General features: G+C 35.6%; 1 protein-coding gene across 1 annotated transcript; it reads left to right on the top strand.

Annotated features, from left to right (window-relative positions):
* The first annotated feature begins 7892 nt into the window (after window positions 1-7892).
* Window positions 7893-13996, top strand: dmrt2b (doublesex and mab-3 related transcription factor 2b). The gene is made up of 3 exons (XM_051898340.1): window positions 7893-9141; window positions 10211-10307; window positions 11567-13996. Exons 1-3 carry the CDS (start codon window positions 8821-8823, stop codon window positions 12244-12246), a joined length of 1098 nt encoding a protein of 365 aa, XP_051754300.1. The 5' UTR covers window positions 7893-8820; the 3' UTR covers window positions 12247-13996.
* The last annotated feature ends 6241 nt before the right edge of the window (window positions 13997-20237 follow it).

Genomic DNA, 20237 nt, shown 5'->3' with positions numbered 1-20237 from the left:
GTAATTAATGACAGAATTTTCATTTTTGGGTGAACTAAATTAAAGTGTCACATTTAATTGCATGTTACACAGGCCCAGTTGGCAATACACTGACATTTGGCAATACGCTGACAAGCATGGTAAACTCAAATATACTTTATTGTCATTTCTACTGAAACTTGTATGTCATGAATTTGAATAAACTTATAATTACACATTATGTACGCAATTTAGCACATTTAAAATATATTAACCTTTAAAATAACATAGTTAAAATTACAATCAAGTGGCATGGCAAAAGATTATTAAAACATAATGATTTAAAACATACTTTAATTTGACATTATGATATGTAATGTCAATACGTGATACGTTATGTTTTTGCTGTATAATGCAGTGTGTTGAGTACTGGACTTGTTTTATACAGTATATGGTACAGGACCAACAACAGCATGTGGAGGTGTGTGGGGGAGAAGTTAATTTGATTCATGAGTAGCTTTAATGGGAAAACACACGGAAGCGTGAGCGCATAATGTACCAACGGGGAGTGTTCTCCAAGTTCTGCCCAGCTGTCAACTTTACTCAGTGATACTGTACGTTCACGTTCATGTCCAGTAAACACGCTATTTTCAGGCTGAAAATATTGAGCGATATAGTTCACTTATGAAGAAACTTTCATTGTTTACTCATCATCATGTAATTTCAAACTCGTATGATTTCTTCTGTGGAAAAAAAGTGAATTTGTTTTCCATTACTGCAGAACAAACAAACAAACAAACAAAAAGAATGCATAAAAGTGGTCCATATCTACTGAACTATATTTCAAATCTTCTGGTTCATCATTATACGATAGATGTGGGTGAGAAACGGAACCAAATTAAAGCCTTTATGGATTCCTTTTAGCCGCATTCTCACTGAATAAGACAAACAACAACAACCGGAAGTCATTAATTTCCAATCCATCTTATTTTTCAGGTAAGAGCGCAGCCATTTGTAAATTTAATGTTTCTGGCTTCCAGTGTCATTCGCTTCCAGTTATTTTTAGCAGTACTAAACAGCTCTTTATGCTGCTTGCTTGTTATTGCAAACTGGTATTTCTTACCATATTATTTATTTGTATTGTTTTAATTATAAACACGCTGGTTTGTAGCGCAAACAGTTTCACAGTTTGCTGCACTTTAATATTCTTCTGGCTATTTTCCTAGCGGCTAATAAATCCGACATCTCGCACATTCACAGAAAACAGCTTACTTCCGCATTGAAAATAGTGGATAGAGAATAGAGGGTACGCACTTGACGTCACCGTCGACCGTTATGACTGCGGTTACGCCCACTGAGTGGCAAAAGACAGAGTGGCAGCATTCAGGGTTCCTTCCTACACATTTTAAATTTCAAAATTCCATACTCAAATTTCCAGACCACCTTCCAAAAGATTTCTGCCACTGGTAAGCCTCAGTCTCCTTTTCTATGTTTAAATTAGTGTTTGATTGTTGAAATAATGTTTTGTATTTAGTATTCATTCACATCTAGGCCCTTCTGTTCTTAAAACCACGTACCTGTGTGACTTTTGTTGGGGATTAATCTACAATTACTAATATTTTCTCTGTTTAACAGGGTGGCGTAGTGACTTAATTTGTTTCCCTTTCCGACCATACCACTCGCTACATAGGCGTAAATATTTAATTTGTCTACTAATTCGATACATTTACTTGATAGACATCCTTCTGTGATTTATCCATTCTGGGCAGTGTTTGCTCTGTTGTCGGTATTGGTTGTTGGTTTCGAAGCATTTCTATAGAGTAGCCTATGAGTAACCTACACAAGCGCAGTATGACAGTTTCCCTAATATTTTAGAAATTCATAACTTTATAAACATATCTGCAAAGTCAAGAGAGGTGAAAAAGGTGACGTGTAGGAACTAAATAGTTGTAGAGGGGTCTGGTGGCATCCTCCCTAAGGAGAAGATTTTTATGATTTTAACATGTAAACGAAGCATTCTGGTGCACTCTGACAAGAACATAAATGGAAAAAACAACATTTGCTTCAAGTAAAAAAAAATAATTAAAAAAAAAATACTGGCACGACACTCTTCGGATCTAAACGATTCACATAACGTTAAATAACGTATTTTGATTCAAAACGGCTAATTTCGCCAAAAAGTGACTAGTTTGCAGGTATGATAAATTAGAAAACTGAATAAAGCCAATAGTCTGGAAACACAAATATTTTTCTATACTCTGATTTCTTTTTTCCATACTTTTCCAGACCTGGAAATTACTCAAATCAAATTCCATACTTTTCCAAACTGCGTAGGAACCCTAAATTGGTTTTCAGCGTGAATGCGCGAAAAACACACAAAACACATCCAAAACGGGAAAGAGCTTTGCGACTGACTGTACAAATAGCTTTGACACAAAATCTGAGGTATATTTTTACAGACTGCTGAAAGCTACAGAAAAAAGAAGCAAATAGGTCGCTGCAATTCACAGAAACAGCTGGACTCCAGGCAAAGAAATGCAGTTATCATTTTGTGTCAAAATGTTGGATTTTGAGGTAAAATCATATCCTATATATTGTATTGTTATATATTGTGTTGACAACTCATTAATTAAATATTTACCATCTTATATTCTGCATAATTGGGTATTTTTAAATAAACACTGACAAAAACTATACAAGTTTTAGGGCTGGACGATATGACGAAATATATAACATTGATATAAGTGATCACTCCGATTTAGACCTACCTATATTGTATTTACATAAAGCGTTCACAGGCCGATTTGCTTTATGTATTTCCCCGGCGTCGAAATCAGGCACATAGGCCTATAAATGTCAGGAAACACGATTCCTGGCTGCATGTCAATATCCATGGATTAGGTTTCTTTGACATGTCATAAGGAACACTTTCGACCCCAACCTTTAGTGTAATGGTTTGTTTTACTTGCGTTTTCGCAGTTTACCCTGTTAAATCCAGTCGTGCAGCAGGTTCTTTTGCCACTCAGTCCAGCTGAGGGAGCGCGTTCCGGCGGAAAAGTGACGTCGCGTGATTGATGTTCCGACCTGGATGCAGAGTTTCCGGATCCGCTTTGAGCTTGTACTACATAATGGTATGCAATAGTCATTTTTTAATATAGGCCTATGTGTACGTAAATACAGTGGTGCAGTGAGAGAGCCTATCAGTTAAATTAATGAACAAATTATTCATCAGACCGGTTTTATGAACTGATTCAGTGAAAAGATCCGATTCAAAAGAATAATTCATTCACGAATCGGTACTAAAGTCTCATTAACATGCTATGAACGTTCAGTGAATAATGACTCAAGTTTTGGTCTGTTTTTACATAAAGCTGTTGTATGGCTTCAGATGACTTGAATGAACTGCTTTTAGGACAGGCCTACTTTATGTAACTTAAGCCTCTTTTTGAAGCTTGAAAGCCTCAGTCCATGTGACTGCGTGGAAAAGAGCAAACATACAATTCATTAAATGTTCCATGTTAGAAAGATAAATCATGTATGTGGACATGAGTGTGAGTAAATAATGACAATTTTTATTTAGGAATGAGCAAATACTTTAAAAGGAAGATGGAGAAAACAACAGGAAAGAGAAAAAACGATATCAATTATCATAATTGTTCTATCTAGCAACCGGTCCCCTGTGTTTATGTTTAGCATGCATCTTGATAACATGCATAAATATTTATTAATTTGCACATTTCCTGCCCCTGTCTGACTTTAAATAGCTGCAAAATTATTTCAAGAATGCTTGCAAAGACTGTGACAGATATGTTGGTAAAATCACTACCTTTAATATTTAATTGAGTTTTTTAATATGCACAATGTTAATTAAATTTACCTCTTTTGTTATTGTTTTGTTTGTGTCTGGTATAAAAAAAAAGCTACAGTATATTAAAGCCATTTAATATTGCTCCCCAGTGCTGATTCTTTTGAATAATCATGGTTGGCAATAATGATATGTTTTGCAATGCAAAACACTCACATATTCCTTACTGTTAGACAGGCTGTGAAAATAGGGGAGGGGTTTCAAGCTTCAGTGCTCTGTCTTTGTTTAATTCTCAGACAGTCAAAGCCATTTGCTCAGTTTGTATAACAACGTGAACGAGAACTCCAGAACTACATACAACCTGTGCTTGGCTGTTCAGTGTTTTATTATTTTGCCATTGCTGTTGTGATGCAAAGTCATGTGAGAAAAATACAGGCAGAAATGAGAGTGTGACAAAATACAGACCAACAGATCAGAAAGACAAAAAGATAGATTCTGTGTGAAGAATCCTTCACCAAGGCAGTCGAGGGCACCTCTGCATTTGCATATTGCTTTTTACATTTAGTAGATCTCATTAACCTGTGCTGAAACTAGGCAGAAATTCATATGCCTTCTGACACATAAAGCAGCTGCTTTTCATCATATTCTCATTCTCTTTGTTTTCAGGTCTTACACATAGACACTTTGACAGTGGTTGCAATAGTGAGAGATGGTGGAATGTATCTTGTGAGATGTCAAACTCTGCTGGAAGAGAAGCCATAATTACACTGATTTTGCCTTCATTTGTGGAGGCAAATGTGGTGAGCACATAGAGTACTTAACAGGCAAAGAGTGTAGTAAAAGTATGCTAATATTTTATGCATAAATAATGTGATGTTCAGTCTGTTCCTTTAGAAAGACTGTGGCATAAAAATATGATGAATACAGGCAAAGTGAGACAACTAGTAAAGTGTGACACTAAAGAATTGTCCATTTTGATTTCATGGTGACTTTAAAACTATATATTTTTTTATGTATTTATCCAAAGGACACCGTAACCACATAAAACACAATAACAGATTGACCCCTAGAAAGTTTTAAACCCTTGAAGACCTTTTCCCACCAACTTCTCCTGTCATAACATTTTAGCATAAAACTCAAGCCCCATGGATGTTGTTGAGGAGAAAAACAGAGTGAGATAAGAAAAGAATTGTAAAAAGAAGTAAACTATATAAGTGGGTCGAGCAACAACAGTGCATGTCAGCTCAAATTGACTGTGGCGAGTGACTTCTGGGGTTAGGGATTCTCTTCAGGTCATTAAGCATTTCATCAGGCGGCGTGGAAAGCACAAGTCTTGCCACTGCACACACGTTTCCAAGTTCTTCACAGGCTCCAGATTTGCCCCTCTAGCCTCTTTACACACATTGGCATATGTGAAAAATGGTTTCACATGTGCCCATGCCAGACAGACTGTATGCAGCCTTTTAATTTTGATGCTGCTGGGTTTGACCAACTGGAGGGATGACTAACTAAGATCTGGTCCCATCTGGTGGCCTCCTAGTCATATAGGCCCAGTTTGGACTTGGACTAAATTTCATCTATATTTCAGTATTTCTCCTATTAAATGGTTATCCAGCCAAAGTGCATATAAAATACATTAAAGGATTAGTTCACTTTCAGATGAAAATTAACCCAAGCTTTACTCACCCTCAAGCCATCCTAGGTGTGAATCGGAGATATATTAATAAATATCCTGATGCATCCGAGCTTTATAATGGCAGTGAACAAGACCAATGAGTATGAAGCTGAAGAAAGTGCCTCCATCCACATCTATCTATCATAAACGTACTCCACATGGCTCCGGGGGGTTAATAAAGGCCTTCTGAAGCAAAGCGATGCGTTTGTGTAAAAAAAAATATCCATATTTAACAAGTTATGAAGTAAAATATCTAGCTTCCGCCAGACTGCCTCCCGTATTCAACTTATGAAGAAAGTGTAATGCCTCTTGCAGTTCAAAACGCTTTCGCTTACATCCTACGCCTTTCCTATTCAACTTACGGAAAAAGCTTAACTGATGCGAAGACAGTTCCATTTTTTTTCCGTTAAATTCGGAAGGCGGTCTGGTGGAAGCTAGATATTTTACTTCATAACTTGTTAAATATGGATTTAAAAAAAAAATCTTTTTACACAAACGCATTGCTTCACTTCAGAAGGCCTTTATTAACCCCCCGGAGCCGTGTGGAGTACGTTTATGATGGATGGACGTGGATGGATGCACTTGCACATACTCGTTGGTCCCGTTCACTGCTATTATAAAGCTCGGATGCGTCAGGATATTTATTAATATATCTCCGATTGTGTTCATCAGAAAGAAGAAAGTCATATACACCTAGGATGGCTTGAGGGTGAATAAAGCTTGGGGTAATTTTCATTTTAAAGTGAACTAATCTTTTAAGAATGTTCTCATACTGATCATATGTGACAATAATTTGTGTTGCAGAAGAAACATGTGACACAGATCAGGTGATTTCACTGCCTCTTTGAAAGTATTTGACATTCAGTGCACCATTTAGTCTGAAAGTCAAACTCAGTACTTAAATAAAGCGAAAAAGTCTGTTTACCTCATAATGAAAGTTGCTAGAGTGCTGAACATTTTATTCTGACAGATTATGCATTAAACACACTGTAAAACCATCATGTTCCCATTTATTTAATTTATGATTTGTCTTTTATTTAACATTAAATATTTAGATATCTAACTTTAAATATCTGCCATTTCTGTATCAACTTTTTATGTTTTTTTAATATTTCAACTAGATTTTTTATTGGTAATTAAATTAAAAGTAGTCAAATAAGTGGACTTAGTATTACTTTATAATACTTTTAAGCTAATGGTTTAACTTTAGCACGTCCTGGATTTTACTTTTTAAAAAAGGCAGCAAATAAACATCAGAATTTACTCAGTGCATGTTGGCAAACAAGATGCAGGTGTTTCCGCGAAGATGATTCAATTTCAGTTATTGTTGCACGTAATTTAATTTATGAGATGACAATTGAACTGACAGTTTGGAAAGATAATAGGAAAAAAAAAAAAGTGATGTGCATATTATACAATTATGAAATATTAATGTCATCTTTTGAGGGAATAATCATCTTGCCACTGTTATCAGACGCATTGATTTTAAACATGACATAAAAACTAAAATTAATTTGCTCTTAGCTGTAAATGGAGCAGAAAATGTTAACATCTTAATATTGTTGACCGGTTTAGAGGCCTCTAAGGATGGCTTGTCTATATGGGTGCAAAATTATACAGAATGTGAGTGAGGGAATATTAATATTAATAATTTAATGTGTGTGTGGTTTCTATCAGTTGCAGCATCCATGATTATTTAAATACAAATGGTAGGCTATACACAGAAACAACATTAATTTCATTAACGTGAAGACTAACAATATACAAAAGACAATTTTATTCTGAGTGTGATTACTTGTACATAGCAGAGGGGGGCACCCAAGGTAACAATATTTAATGCCCAGCAGGTCCTGATAATACAAAGAGTGCCCACATGGGGGCGTCGCAGAGGTCAATCTCACTGTCCACTAGACTAGAGTAAACACCACATAGAGTAGTGGTGATTTGAGTGCACATAATGTGTCTTTAAAACCCTAAACAGAGGTTACATTTGTTGATTGTAAGAGAAGAATAAAATTAAATATTGAAGAGACATTTGCGGTATAGAATTAAATGAAAATAACTTTATTCACCACTGCCTTGATGAAAAAAAAAAAAAAGAAAAAAAAAAAACATTGCAAAAATATTATAAGACACTGGATTGGTATAACAGGATTTGTATGTTACTGCAGTCTGCTGCACATTATACTGTTGATATTCTAGGTTGAGTAAATGTTAAGTGTCCTACATTTGATTGCAGTACGTTTTAGTGGATTTTCAAAAGCATTGCTCGAGGGAGGACAAAAACACTCAATTGTGGAGAGGGATTAAATGTTATTTAATTCAATAATTAATATGTGCTTTTGCTGTGTGGAAATTACCATTAACCATGACACCAACATTAAATGACCAATAAAATATTATTCCATACAAATTCATTATACTTCTATAAATATAATCTAGCATTTTGAGCTTGTACTTTAACAGCTGGAACAATATTTACTGTAACATTGAAAAATGAGGCTGCAGCAATGTATTCAGAGTACATGTACTGTACTTTCAAAATATTCAGTGTGACATGACTAAATGTGGGTTAAATATATGAATGATTCTTCATTTAGGGACACCTTTTACTCTTCGCTTGTTAGCTAGCAGTACATAAACACTGAGTCTTTAAAAAATATATTATCACGATGCAAAAGCAGTATTTGGACAGATTGTTATTAATTTGAAGTGAAATTAAATGATGTGAAATTATGAATTGCACAATGGAATTATCCTGATTTGAGCATTTTTTTTAATGTATTAACTATAGAGGGGATATATATATATATATATAAAAAAGTTTGACTAAGGAACAATCCCAAAATAACTGAACTTTTTAACACTTTAAAAATGAGCAAAAAATAATTAAAGAGATACCATGAAAAATTAAATTATTGTAATTATCATTTAAAACCAATACTGATTTTAAAACATTTAAAAAAAAAAAAAAAAAAATCATATAAGTGGGTTACAAACCTTTGTCTTGTGTTAATAAAGGTAACAGACCAGAGTAACAAGAGCAGATAGGAGGAGTTTTCGTTGCATCATAATTAACCGCGTGACGTTGTCAATAACTCACACGAGGAAAGTTAAATATTGAGAAGTGGGTAAGGTGAGCTGAAACTTGGAAACTATGAGATCAATCACTCCTTCATTCCGACAGTAGCTACACATCCACTGGCAAGCCAGGTGAGAGGCGCCTTCCAGCAAACAGCCAGATTCACTAGCACAGCTGAATGGCTTACAATTTCAAAACTCTTGCCTGCAGTTTCCACTAAGGCTTTTCTTTGCTTGCGTAATTGGAAAATATCAAGTTTGCCTATGATGAGCAGCGTCGGTTCATGAGAACGGCTTATAAATGTCCACTAAAGCGGAGAGAGACTCACAGGTAGATGTGACCCACCTAGATCCCCTCAAAGCTGAATGGACTGAGGACATTGACGTGGAGAGCGTTGACGGACGGGAGGGGATGAGGACGGATGAAGCTCCAGCGCCGCGCAGGCTCAGCCGCAGCCCGAAGTGCGCTCGCTGCAGGAATCACGGCGTCGTGTCGCGCCTCAAGGGCCACAAGCGTTTGTGTCGCTGGCGTGACTGTCAGTGCGCGAACTGTCTGCTGGTCGTAGAGAGACAGAGAGTGATGGCAGCACAAGTCGCCCTCCGGAGACAGCAGGCCACAGAGGTTGGTTCACTGAGCAGGGTAGTTTAAAGCTTTCTGTGTGCTCCAGTGGAACTAAAAATGTTGTTATTTGCAAACAAAGTGACAGTGTTTTGTTGAAGCTTTTCAGCAGCTGTGTAGGCTACTTGTCTGTAGCGGACTTGGGTAACACTTTATTTTTACAGTGCCGTAGTTACACGTTACTAAATGTACTTACTATAGTAATAACAGTAAATTATGCATAATTACAAGTAACTAACCCTAAACCAAACCGTAACCCTAACTGTAACTCTATAGTAAGTACATGTAGTTAATTAATAGTAGCCTACTCAGTACTTCTTTGAGTAATTACAATGTAATTATAGCACTGTAAAATAAAGTGTAACCCGGACTTGAACTGCGAACTTTTTAGCAAACTATATGTAGGCTACTACGAATTTTATAGGCCTACACACACAATTTTGATATTTATTACAATTGTGTGTATATTGAGTTATATATAAAATTATATATTAGTATAAAATCAGTTAATTAGAAACATGTTTACATTTATGAATTAAGGCAGAATCATGTTTCTGCAAAAGAAAAAAAAAACTGATTTGTTTCTGCAAAAGAAAAGAAGTACTGTGGTGTGGCAGTACCATGGTACAATACTGGTATGAGATGGTTATAACATGATACTTTTATATATAAAATGATACTGAATGCTACTATATTCATGTACAGTACCATGGTATTTACAAAGCACTCCAAAACACTTCAAAGAATACCATGGTACTACAAGGTACCTCATATTCTGATCTTGTTGAACTGAACTTTGGCATATTTCTACAAATGCAAATATGCTTTACAGAGATTTTCAAAACAAACTATTGTTAAAAATTAATGCTTTTTCATTATCACAAATTTTTTGAGAGCAAGCAACACAACTGAATTGCATCTGAGTAGTTATTGATATGCAATTATTTAAAAGTTGTGTAAGACATCTAATAGATATTGCTAAGAAAAAAGACATCCACTGGAGTCTTTTCTAGAGTAAGTATTTTTCATCTATCCCATAAATTAATGCTGAGTTGTACATTTTCTTTGACAGGGCAAAAAAGGTAAAAAAACCACCTCTGTTCTCAGACGCACAGCTTACCAGCGCTACACGAGGGCACCTAGTCTCCTGGCAAAGAGTATTCTAGAGGGTAAGCCTTAATTAAAGCACATCTCATTAACACAATTGCCCCCTGAAAGGCGACATCGGGAGAAACTGGATTAGTTCACCCGTTATGCTACAGAACCCTCTGTTGGGAATAAATCTGTTTATGTTTACGTAAGGTAATTAAAATTATGCAAATGGAGAGAGGAATTACAAAAAATGGCTCATATAACTGCTTTGGAGTTTGATTTTCCCTGATGTGTTTCTCGCTGTCAACATTAAGGTCAAACTGATTTTATTGTTATCATAAATTATAATACACTTAATGTGTTTTTGTTTAGTTAGAATATTTAAAGCAGTTATACTTTTTCCATATGGAGTCTATGAGATGTATTTTTTAATTTCTCTGAAATTAGGTGAAAATGATTTGTACACTCAATTTCATAGTAATTACAAATGCATTCAAAGGCACTTTATGGCAGTGGTGCTCTAATGTGGGTCATGTCAGAACAACAACAACAAAAGATACGCAGGTCTGTTTTGATATAGTCATGGTCAGCACAGAAAAATCATTGCTAGATACAAATAAAAAATTAAACTAACCATATGATCATACATAGATAAGATTGTAAAATATATATGAGTGTCAACTTTTGAAAAGTATGGTATAACACTTTCCATGTTTTCCATTTGTTGTTGACGTCAAAAGCTCTGCTTTTCCTTCTAAAAGAAAAACTGAAATAAGTAACAGTAAAGACATTTATAGTCGCAAAAGATTTATATTTCAAATAAATACTGCTCTTTCTATTCATCAAAGAATTCTGAAAAAAATGTATCACTGTTTCCCAAAAAATATTAAGCAGCACAACTGTTTTTAACACTGATAATAATAAGAAAATATGCTTGTTCACCAAATCAGTAGATTTCTGAAGGGTCATGTGACACTGAAGACTGAAGTAATGTCTGCTGAAAATTCGGGTTTACCATCAAAGTAATAAATTGTATTTAAAAATCTATTAAAATAGAAACAGTTATTTTAAATTGTAATACTATTTCAAAATATTACTGTTTTACTGTATATTTGATCAAATACATGTAGCTTTTCCCTTGCTGAGCATAAGAGACTTCTTTAAAAAACTAATTTAATCTTTATTCTAGATTGAAGTAGTCTCTACTTGAATACTTGAATTCAAAGTAACTCAATTTATAAGCTTTTTTTATATGTAGAACAGTTTATTCTGCTAGACTCCTTTAAAATGTATACGTGACATGAACATGATCTTGATCCTTTGTGACATACTGTAGGCTACAAGCCCCCTATGCTGGAGGACTGGCCAAAGAGACTCCACCAACCCCCAGTTAGTGTTCGGATGAGGAAGAGGAGAGCGTTTGCTGATAAAGAGCTGGAGACTGTGATGCTGGAAAGAGAGCTGAGGCAAAGAGAGATGGAAGAGTTGCCCGCACTCCTCCTCCAGGCTGTGGTGCCCTCCGCTCCCTCACCGTATTTTTTCCCGCTGTCAGACCCAATCATGCCCACGTACATGCCTGTGTCTAAAAGCGGCCCACCTTTGACTGACTGTGATCTCCCTCACCATCAACACGTGCTTAAATCCAAGACTCTAGACTACAGCACAGACACACTGACAGACAGCATCTCTCTAAGAGTGTGTGAGAACTGGGACATTTTCAATTCGATTCAGCCTTACAGCACAAGCCCAGGTGTCAACATGGTTAAAAACATGCCGGACAGCAGGTTTTCTGATATGTCTGTCAAACCAAAAAGTGTAGTTGTTGACATCATGTCAAAGCAAGACATTCCTCCCTCAGTGAATATGGCAGACATGCTGGTACAAGCTAAATCACCACACAAGTGCTGCAGGTCATTGGGACACGTGGACTGTGTGGAGGGTGCAAATAAAGACCCCATCAAAAAAGCTGTAACACGACCATTACCCTTCTCTGTAGAGGCATTGCTCATGAGATGATAAGAATCATTTTTTCCAAAGCTAACACTTTTCAGTAAGGTTCATTATTGAAATGCTGTTAAAAAGTTGTTCATTCTTAATTCGTGATACTTAATACATTAACTATAAATTAACATTCATTCTTGCACAGAAGTGCCTGTTTTTTGTCATTATGTTTTTGACTCAGTTATATAAATATGGTGTTTATAGTTTTGTTTTTTTGTTGTTGCATTTAGTGTCACTTATTATACAAAGCTGAACTTCAAGTTACTGGGATGAATCAAAATTCTTGTACTACTAAACTTATCTGTTCAATTTTTTTGTGCCAGATAAATATTATATACTCTGATGATAGTAATAATACATTATATCATCTAATAGTATTTTAACCCCTTAACTGTCAGTCCCATTTTTGGGGAACAGACCCCAATGTTTTAAATCTTGAATACTTTTGAATACTCTTGAATACTCAAGTTTGGTCTCCTTATAAAGCGGACACTTGGCAGATTATTTTAGAAGTGAAAAAAAATATGAAAGTGAAATAAAAAAAAAAATAGTTATTGAAGTATTCGTTTAGGAAAATGTAAAAATATAATTTCTTATAATTTATATAAAATATATATTTTACAAAACTGGTTTACTCTAAAACTGCAAGAAAATCAAAGCCAAAATCTAAAATCTAATCAAGTTGTGTTTCAAATTTTAGGTTGATATCTTAAAAATTGAGCTTTCAGTAAGATTTTGTTTGGGCGCAGTACCAAACTTTTCCACTACATACCATCCAGGCTCCATTGGTAACCATATAAGGACTCTTCCATTTCTCCATATAGCCTATGTTTTGAGTGACCTGAACCATATATTTCCATAATGTTTATCAAATTTATGAAACTGACATTCTATTCAGAAGTAGTATGGGCAGAATGGCAGTATTTGGTTTGAATTCAACCTCTAACAAACACATAAAAGACATGCAAAAAAAGAACACGTTTTTTAATTTTCATTGCTATTTCAAAATAAATGTCTGAACATGCTATATGAGTCTGAAAATATTGTTGCGAATTAATAAATTACTGTTCCTCTGTCATTTGTCTTAAAAATCAGAGAACTACAAATATGAAAACTACAATTTTTAAATGATATATAGTTTGTCAGTATTATTTTAGGTTTAGACTAAGATATTACTGTTTTAAGGATATAATGGCAAATGTTCCACTAACGGGATGGTGACAGTTAAGAGGCTATACATTTTTGTTATTTTATTGCCCCCTTAAATAGCCTATGTAATTATTTTGGAAAGTAGGTTAACTACTTAACTAGTGGTTTAACTACTTTAAATGGAGTATCTTGTAGCTTGGCACACAAGTTTCAAAGAAGCTTCCCCAACACTGCACTGAAAAGCTGAATAATCTTGTTTAATAAAACACTTTGGAGCATATTTGATTCATTTATAACCAAAAAAGTTTTATATTCCTGTTTAGTTCAATAATGTGAAATTGTTAAATTACAAAGTATACTGTAGAATATATACATGCATATTACTAACCTTTATACATTATACTGTCTTTTCTAGTTCTCTATATATCAGTTTTTGGTAAATTTTGTGCTGTTAGAAAAACATTGTGATTTTCTTTCTTGTGAATGTAAATAGTCATGACAAACCCTATTTCTTTTTAAATTATTCATATTTTTAAATTCCAAACATGAAAGTCTGATGTAAACTCAAGAGGTGGCTGAGGATCAAATGAAAGAGTGGTAAAAAAAAAAAGGATTAGTTTCTCTCTCTGTCTTCCTTTAATGTGAATTAATGATGTAGTTCATATGGTGGTTGGATTGAAGTGATGCCTGGTACATCTGTGTATTTAAGCAATACAGGCTCCCACAAAGGTGCTTTGAACTGTTTCTGCGGTGTTCATGAAATATTTTAAAGAAAACTAACGATGAAAAGGACTCTCAGACAGAACCAAGTCAAAGTGTAAAACTAAACGTGTGAGGAGAAAGACACATGTGCCTGAGGGTGCAGAGGCAAGGAACAATTCTAATATGAGCTCAGGAGAACAAATTATTCAGTTTTTTTTTTCCCTTTACTTTCTACATCTTAATCAGGATGTTCATACAAGTCTTCTTTTTCTCAGTTCTGTTTAGGCAAGTAAATGCGTTGGCTTAGCAACATTATGCAATATTTTTGTGAGTGTATCACTATCCCCTAGACTGTGTTAGTTTAACCTACAAACAATGTATATCCTCTCTTTTCTTTCCTTTCTTTGTTTTCCATTTCAGTTTTAGAGATATGGAGGCCTGATATTTTTGACAACTCTGGACCGTGTGGCGTCAACGTGTGATGGCATCATGCCCTCCTCTGTGTCTGTCTCTATATCTCAGCATATCTTCCAGTGAAGATAGGGGCTTTACATTAGGAGCCTTCTGAGGGGGAAAACTCAGCGCTTTTGCGATCCACTTTAAAAAAATAAATAAAATAAAAAAACCTGGTGTGTGCAGAAAAGCATTAGCGTTTTCAAATGATAATCATGATCTATATCACAAGCTTCATTCACTAGAAGTCATAATACTTTTTGTGGGGAGCAATGGAAAGTCGCCTACTTCAAAACAATGCTATATTTATCTTTTTTGTCACAAAATATAATTACTTGAATAATATACTTGAAAATATAGTTTAGTTGCTTAGTAGCCTATATTCTTTCTGCATCCTAAATAGCATACTCCCTAAATCATAATACATAATACACCAGATTCAAAAGTTTGGATTCTGTAATAGTTTTTGTTTATTGAAAGATGTCTCTTATGCTTACCAAGGCTGCATTTCCTTGATTAAAAATACAGTAAAAACAGTAATATTGTAAAATATTATTACAATTTAAATAACTTTTTTCCATTTAAATATATTTTAAAATGTAATTTATTCCTGTGATGGCAAAGCTGAATTTTCAGCAGCCATTACTCCAGTCTTCAGTGTCACATGATCCTTCAGAAATCATTCTAATATGCTGATTTGGTTCTCAAGAAAAATATTATCAGTGTTGAAAACAGTTGTGCTGCATGCTTGATATTTTTGGTGGAATTTTTCAAGATTCTTTGATAAATGGAAAGTTTAAAATGCAGCATTTATTCAAAATATATTATCTGTAAAATTATAAATATGTTTACAGACCAATTTTTGCATCCTTACTGATTTTTTTTTAAATTTCTTTAAAAAAATTGTACTGACTTACCAAACTTTTGAATGGTAGTGTATATTTTTGAAATATTTAAGTAGGTATAGGAGGTATAATTAGGTATAGGAACTAGGATGCAGCATTTGACTGAATTAAAATGTAATAATTTGAAAGTAAATTTAAATGACTATATAGAGGAGGGTAGATTTAATATGTATTTTATATAATATACTGCAACACTACATGAAGTATACATTCCCCTCATAAAATGAAATAAGGAACTACAATGTCTATGCCCAAATCTGGGGTGTACACACACACACACACACACACACACACACGCACACACGCACACACACACACACACACACGTTGTTTTTTCATGTTTTATGGGGACATTCCATAGACATAATGATATTTATACTGTACAAATTGTATGTTCTATCCCCTAAACCTACCCATCATAGAAAACTTTCTGCATTTTTAGATTTTCAAAAAACATAATTTAGTATGATTTATAAGTGGTTTTCCTCATGGGGACCAAAAATGTCCCCCACAATGACAAGGATTTTGGATATTGCCATCTTAGTGGGGACATTTTGTCCCCATAGCATAGGGCAGGGGTTTTCAGACCTGTCTTGGGGGACCCCCAGCCCTGCACATCTTGTATGTTTCCCTCATCTAACACACCTGATTCCACTCATCAGCTCATTAATAGAGACAGCAAGACCTGAAGTGGGTGTGTCAAATAAGGGAGACATACTAAATGTGCAGGGCTGGGGGTCTGCTTCATGTAGTGTTGCTTGCATTCAAATAGACTCCACATTACAGTTTACAAATGGGCAAAATTGTTATTCTAAGGCAGCACCCGAACCCTTTTCATTGTAGGTTTATTTATTCTCACAGTCTGTTCAACCATGAAGTCACCCTAACTTGTTTGTGTAATCTAGATATCAGCATATTCTTTCTCCTGACATGGTATCAACAACATTTAGTATCAAGGTCCAAGGGGGCCGCTTTGATCCTGCTGCCAACACCCAACTCAAGCAGAATTTGCCAGATTGAGACCCTGCACTTGGCATGCATAACCCTGAAAAACCCCTGCATGCCCCGCTGCTCTTGGGTTACACGGCTCTCCTCTTCCTCCAAACGGGGTGTCTCTTTCAGTGTGGGTGGGCTGGCCCTCTGCCGCTCACCTGCTGCGTCCAATAAAAAACTCTCTTGTGTCATGTGTCTTTGGCCTTGGGATAAACAGACAGTTTCCACAAGGCAGAGAACTTCTACAGTCTTGATTTCTAAGTAAGTATTTGTTGTGAGTAACTATGAAGGAACCAGTGCCAAAAAGCTTGAGTGTGTGTTCTACACAGTTTTAATATATTTAAAAGTGTCTCATATATTTTCTCAGTTTCTCTATAAAATATTGGGTAAAACATTGTTTTCAGCATGGTGGGATCTGCAAAACTACCTAAGCAGTTTAAAAGTACATCAAAACTTGGGATATGATATGCATTTAATAATACACAAAATACTGAATATTTCAAGCTGTTCCAGCTTGTGAAAATGTGTTTTGCTTTTTCTCAGGGCTTTGCGGTCACAAATGCAGAAGCAACAGATTTACAGAGGATCTTTTTACACTATTCTGACTGTTTAGAACAGAATCTCTGAAAACCTGTTACAAGTTGATTTGCAGAATAAGCGATCTGCCAGCAACACGATACAAACTGATTTATTAACAAGAAAATCTGAGCTGTCTTACAGTCTAAATGTTGTCTCTGTAAATTCAAAAACCAATCTCTCAGCACATACATATATGTTCAGACATGCCTTTTTTTAAAAGAGCCCAACTGTGGGATTGAAATTTTACACACTTAAAACATTACTGTTGGGTGAAAAGGGTTCTTCCACTTCCATCATAGGAGTCAGTTTTTACTTGTCCCCTAAAGTGAGGCTCTCAATTTGTGGCATTCAGCTGGAGCCAACACAGAACCTGTGCTGACTGCAGCAGCTGCGTAGCTATACTGTTACATTCTCCTGGGCCGCCTATTCCTAAAATCCACCTTTCCAATTCAACACAAAGCACAGACTTTCTTGAATGTTAAACCGCCGGAGCCATTACTCTGCATGATTCAAAATGCTTTGCCCATTAGTCTTCATTCAAACTCTGCAAACTCTTCAGGTTCAAACAATTTGTCATTCATTGAGAAATGTGGAATCAATGGAAGCAGAAATTAGAAATTGTAATTAACCACTGGAAGACTGAAAAAAGGATCATGGAGCTGAAATTGTGTATTGTTTGGTGACAAACCTGTAGACAGCACCATTTTTTCTGTACTTCTTCATTGATTCTGTCTTCTACTGGAACCAATCCAAAGAATAGTTAAAAATGTAATTTAAGTATAGGCACAAAAAACTGTTTATATTCACCATTTTACAATGGTGCTTAAAGTGCCCCATTATGCTTTCTTGGATATTACCTTTCATGTAGTGTGTACTTTAGTGAGTTATTGTCTACCAAACGAAAGAACAGATTCTGAAATGCCTAAAACGAGCCATCAGCAATTCCAGTCTTACTCCCTGCACAAACCTACGTATGTTTGTAACATATTTGCATAATGCTCGTCTATGGTCTTCATTGGCTGATCACAAACAACGTCTTCTTTGACCCACCCTCAAACACTGTAGTTGTAGTTGAAGCCTGGAAGAGTTTGGTTCATGTTGTCGAGAAGACGCTATTTTCTGCACTATGAAAGCAAATCTACTTTGTATGCACTTCCAAAGGATGAGGACTTGGACTTGAATTGATACCAACGCCATTATTATTGTTCTTTATTACTGTGTATACAAGTGCTGAAGAAGCCTCTGGAGCTGAAATTCAGTTATGGTAATGGCCGTTTCATTTCCGACACGTGCTGTAAGCGGTAGACCAATCACAACAGACTGGGCCATTTGACCAATCAGAGAAGAGTAGGCTCTCAGAAAGAAGGGGTGTAGAGAGACCGGATCCTTTATCGAACCATTTCAGACAATGTGAGAAAAGCGGTGATGCTGCAATGTATATTATAAGAAAATTAAAGTGTTTTTTTACCTTGGATGTACTGTATGTAAATGTTTTATAGGACACCTCCAAAACAAAATTATGATCCTTTAAAATAGCTTAATGGGGGCATTTAATACAATATTGTAGTAATTACAACGAATAGAAATGAATGTTGTCATTATTTGTTTAACCTCATGTCATTCCCAACCCATATGTGTTGCCATGGACATTCATTTAATGATCACACCTGTCTGTATTTAGTTCATTATCATTGTGTATTTAAGTTCCTCTGTTTCTCACATTCATTGTCTGGTATTGTTTGTGCTATGCACACTGTTCGTTTATGTTACCTCTTGTTGGCAACGCTATCTCACGACCAATTCGTATGTATTTTACGAGGTGGCTAATTCATACAAATTCATACGACCTCACTCGTACGAATTCATACGATTTGTCTAAACCCCGGTGACGGTTAGGTTTAGGGGCGGGGTTAGGGGTAGGTCATTCGTACGAATTCATACGAATTGACGAGTGAGGTCGTACGAGTGAGGTCGTACGAATTCGTATGAATTAGCCACCTCATAAAATACACACGAGCTGCCGTGAGATCGGGTTGGAGTTTGCTTCATTTAATAAACTACGCATTTATTTTGATATATTTTATTTATCTTCTTCATCCTTGGACTAAAACGTGACAATATGACTTTAGTGAAACAAAAATGGTGATTTTTTGAAGAATGTTCCTGGCCACTTCTTTCCATACAATGGAAAAGAATGGATGGGGGGTTGTAAAACAACATAAAGCTATTGTAAAAGTGCTCCGTATGACCATTTTATGGTGCTATTTTTCCTTTGGAACTCGTTGCTATTCACTTTTTTGACCTAAAGCTAGAAAGTCATAAAGGTTTAGAATGACATAAGGGTTATAAAGTAAATAAGAACAGAATTTTCATTTTGGGGTTAACTATTCCTCAGATAAGGTAAATTGATGCAATCAATTGAATTGGTATAAAGTTATTATTATTATTTTTTGCATTCTTAATATTTCTTATTCATTTATATCATTCTGAATATATTTGGTCACTTCTAGGCCCACAAATGGCAGAGTATTCATGTGTTTGTTAAGCGTTTTAGCATATAATTCTTATCCCAGTTTCAACTGCTTTCCCTCAAGTAAACACTTGCATGGATGTCTTGGGAGTTTAATGTGATATATAGTAATATAGAGATGAAAAAAAAAAAAAAAAAAACTGTGATCCCAACCCTGTGAAACCATAAACACAGTATACCTCCTTATTTCTGGTTGGCCTTTAGGCACACAACCTAAACCACTGGACGGCCGTAATACCTCAGAACCCAGAAAGCAAATCCACCCCTGCGTATTATGTGGTTACTGCACCATAAGAATGGCATTCAGAAGTATTGGCACCTACTTATTCATGATTAATTACACCAGCATCGGACTCCAGTGGAGGAGAGGAAGGGTTATCTACACATAAACCTTTACTGATGATGCTGGGTAAAAATGTGGGCAGCAGAAGGATGTGGGAGGTTGAGAAATGACAGCGGCTTGGCAGAAAGAAAAAGTGAGAAAACCAAGAGGCAGTTAGAGGAAAGAAAGGACATGTGGATAGGGAGACAGCAAGAGAGGCAGCAACAGACAGACTGAGAAGGCACCAGATGGATAGAAAGACAGTGAGAGAGAAACAGACAGTAAGGGAGAGCTGTGTTGAGTTGGCAGAATGAAGGAGTGGAGAGATGGTGTGATAAAGCAGAGAAACCCTGTATTCACTGCAGCTGTACAG

The sequence above is a fragment of the Ctenopharyngodon idella genome, chromosome 6 (assembly GCF_019924925.1).
Source record: "Ctenopharyngodon idella isolate HZGC_01 chromosome 6, HZGC01, whole genome shotgun sequence".
Taxonomy (NCBI): domain Eukaryota; kingdom Metazoa; phylum Chordata; class Actinopteri; order Cypriniformes; family Xenocyprididae; genus Ctenopharyngodon; species Ctenopharyngodon idella.
The sequence above is the reverse complement of the archived record's forward strand: the minus strand, read 5'-3'. Positions and strand labels throughout refer to the sequence as shown.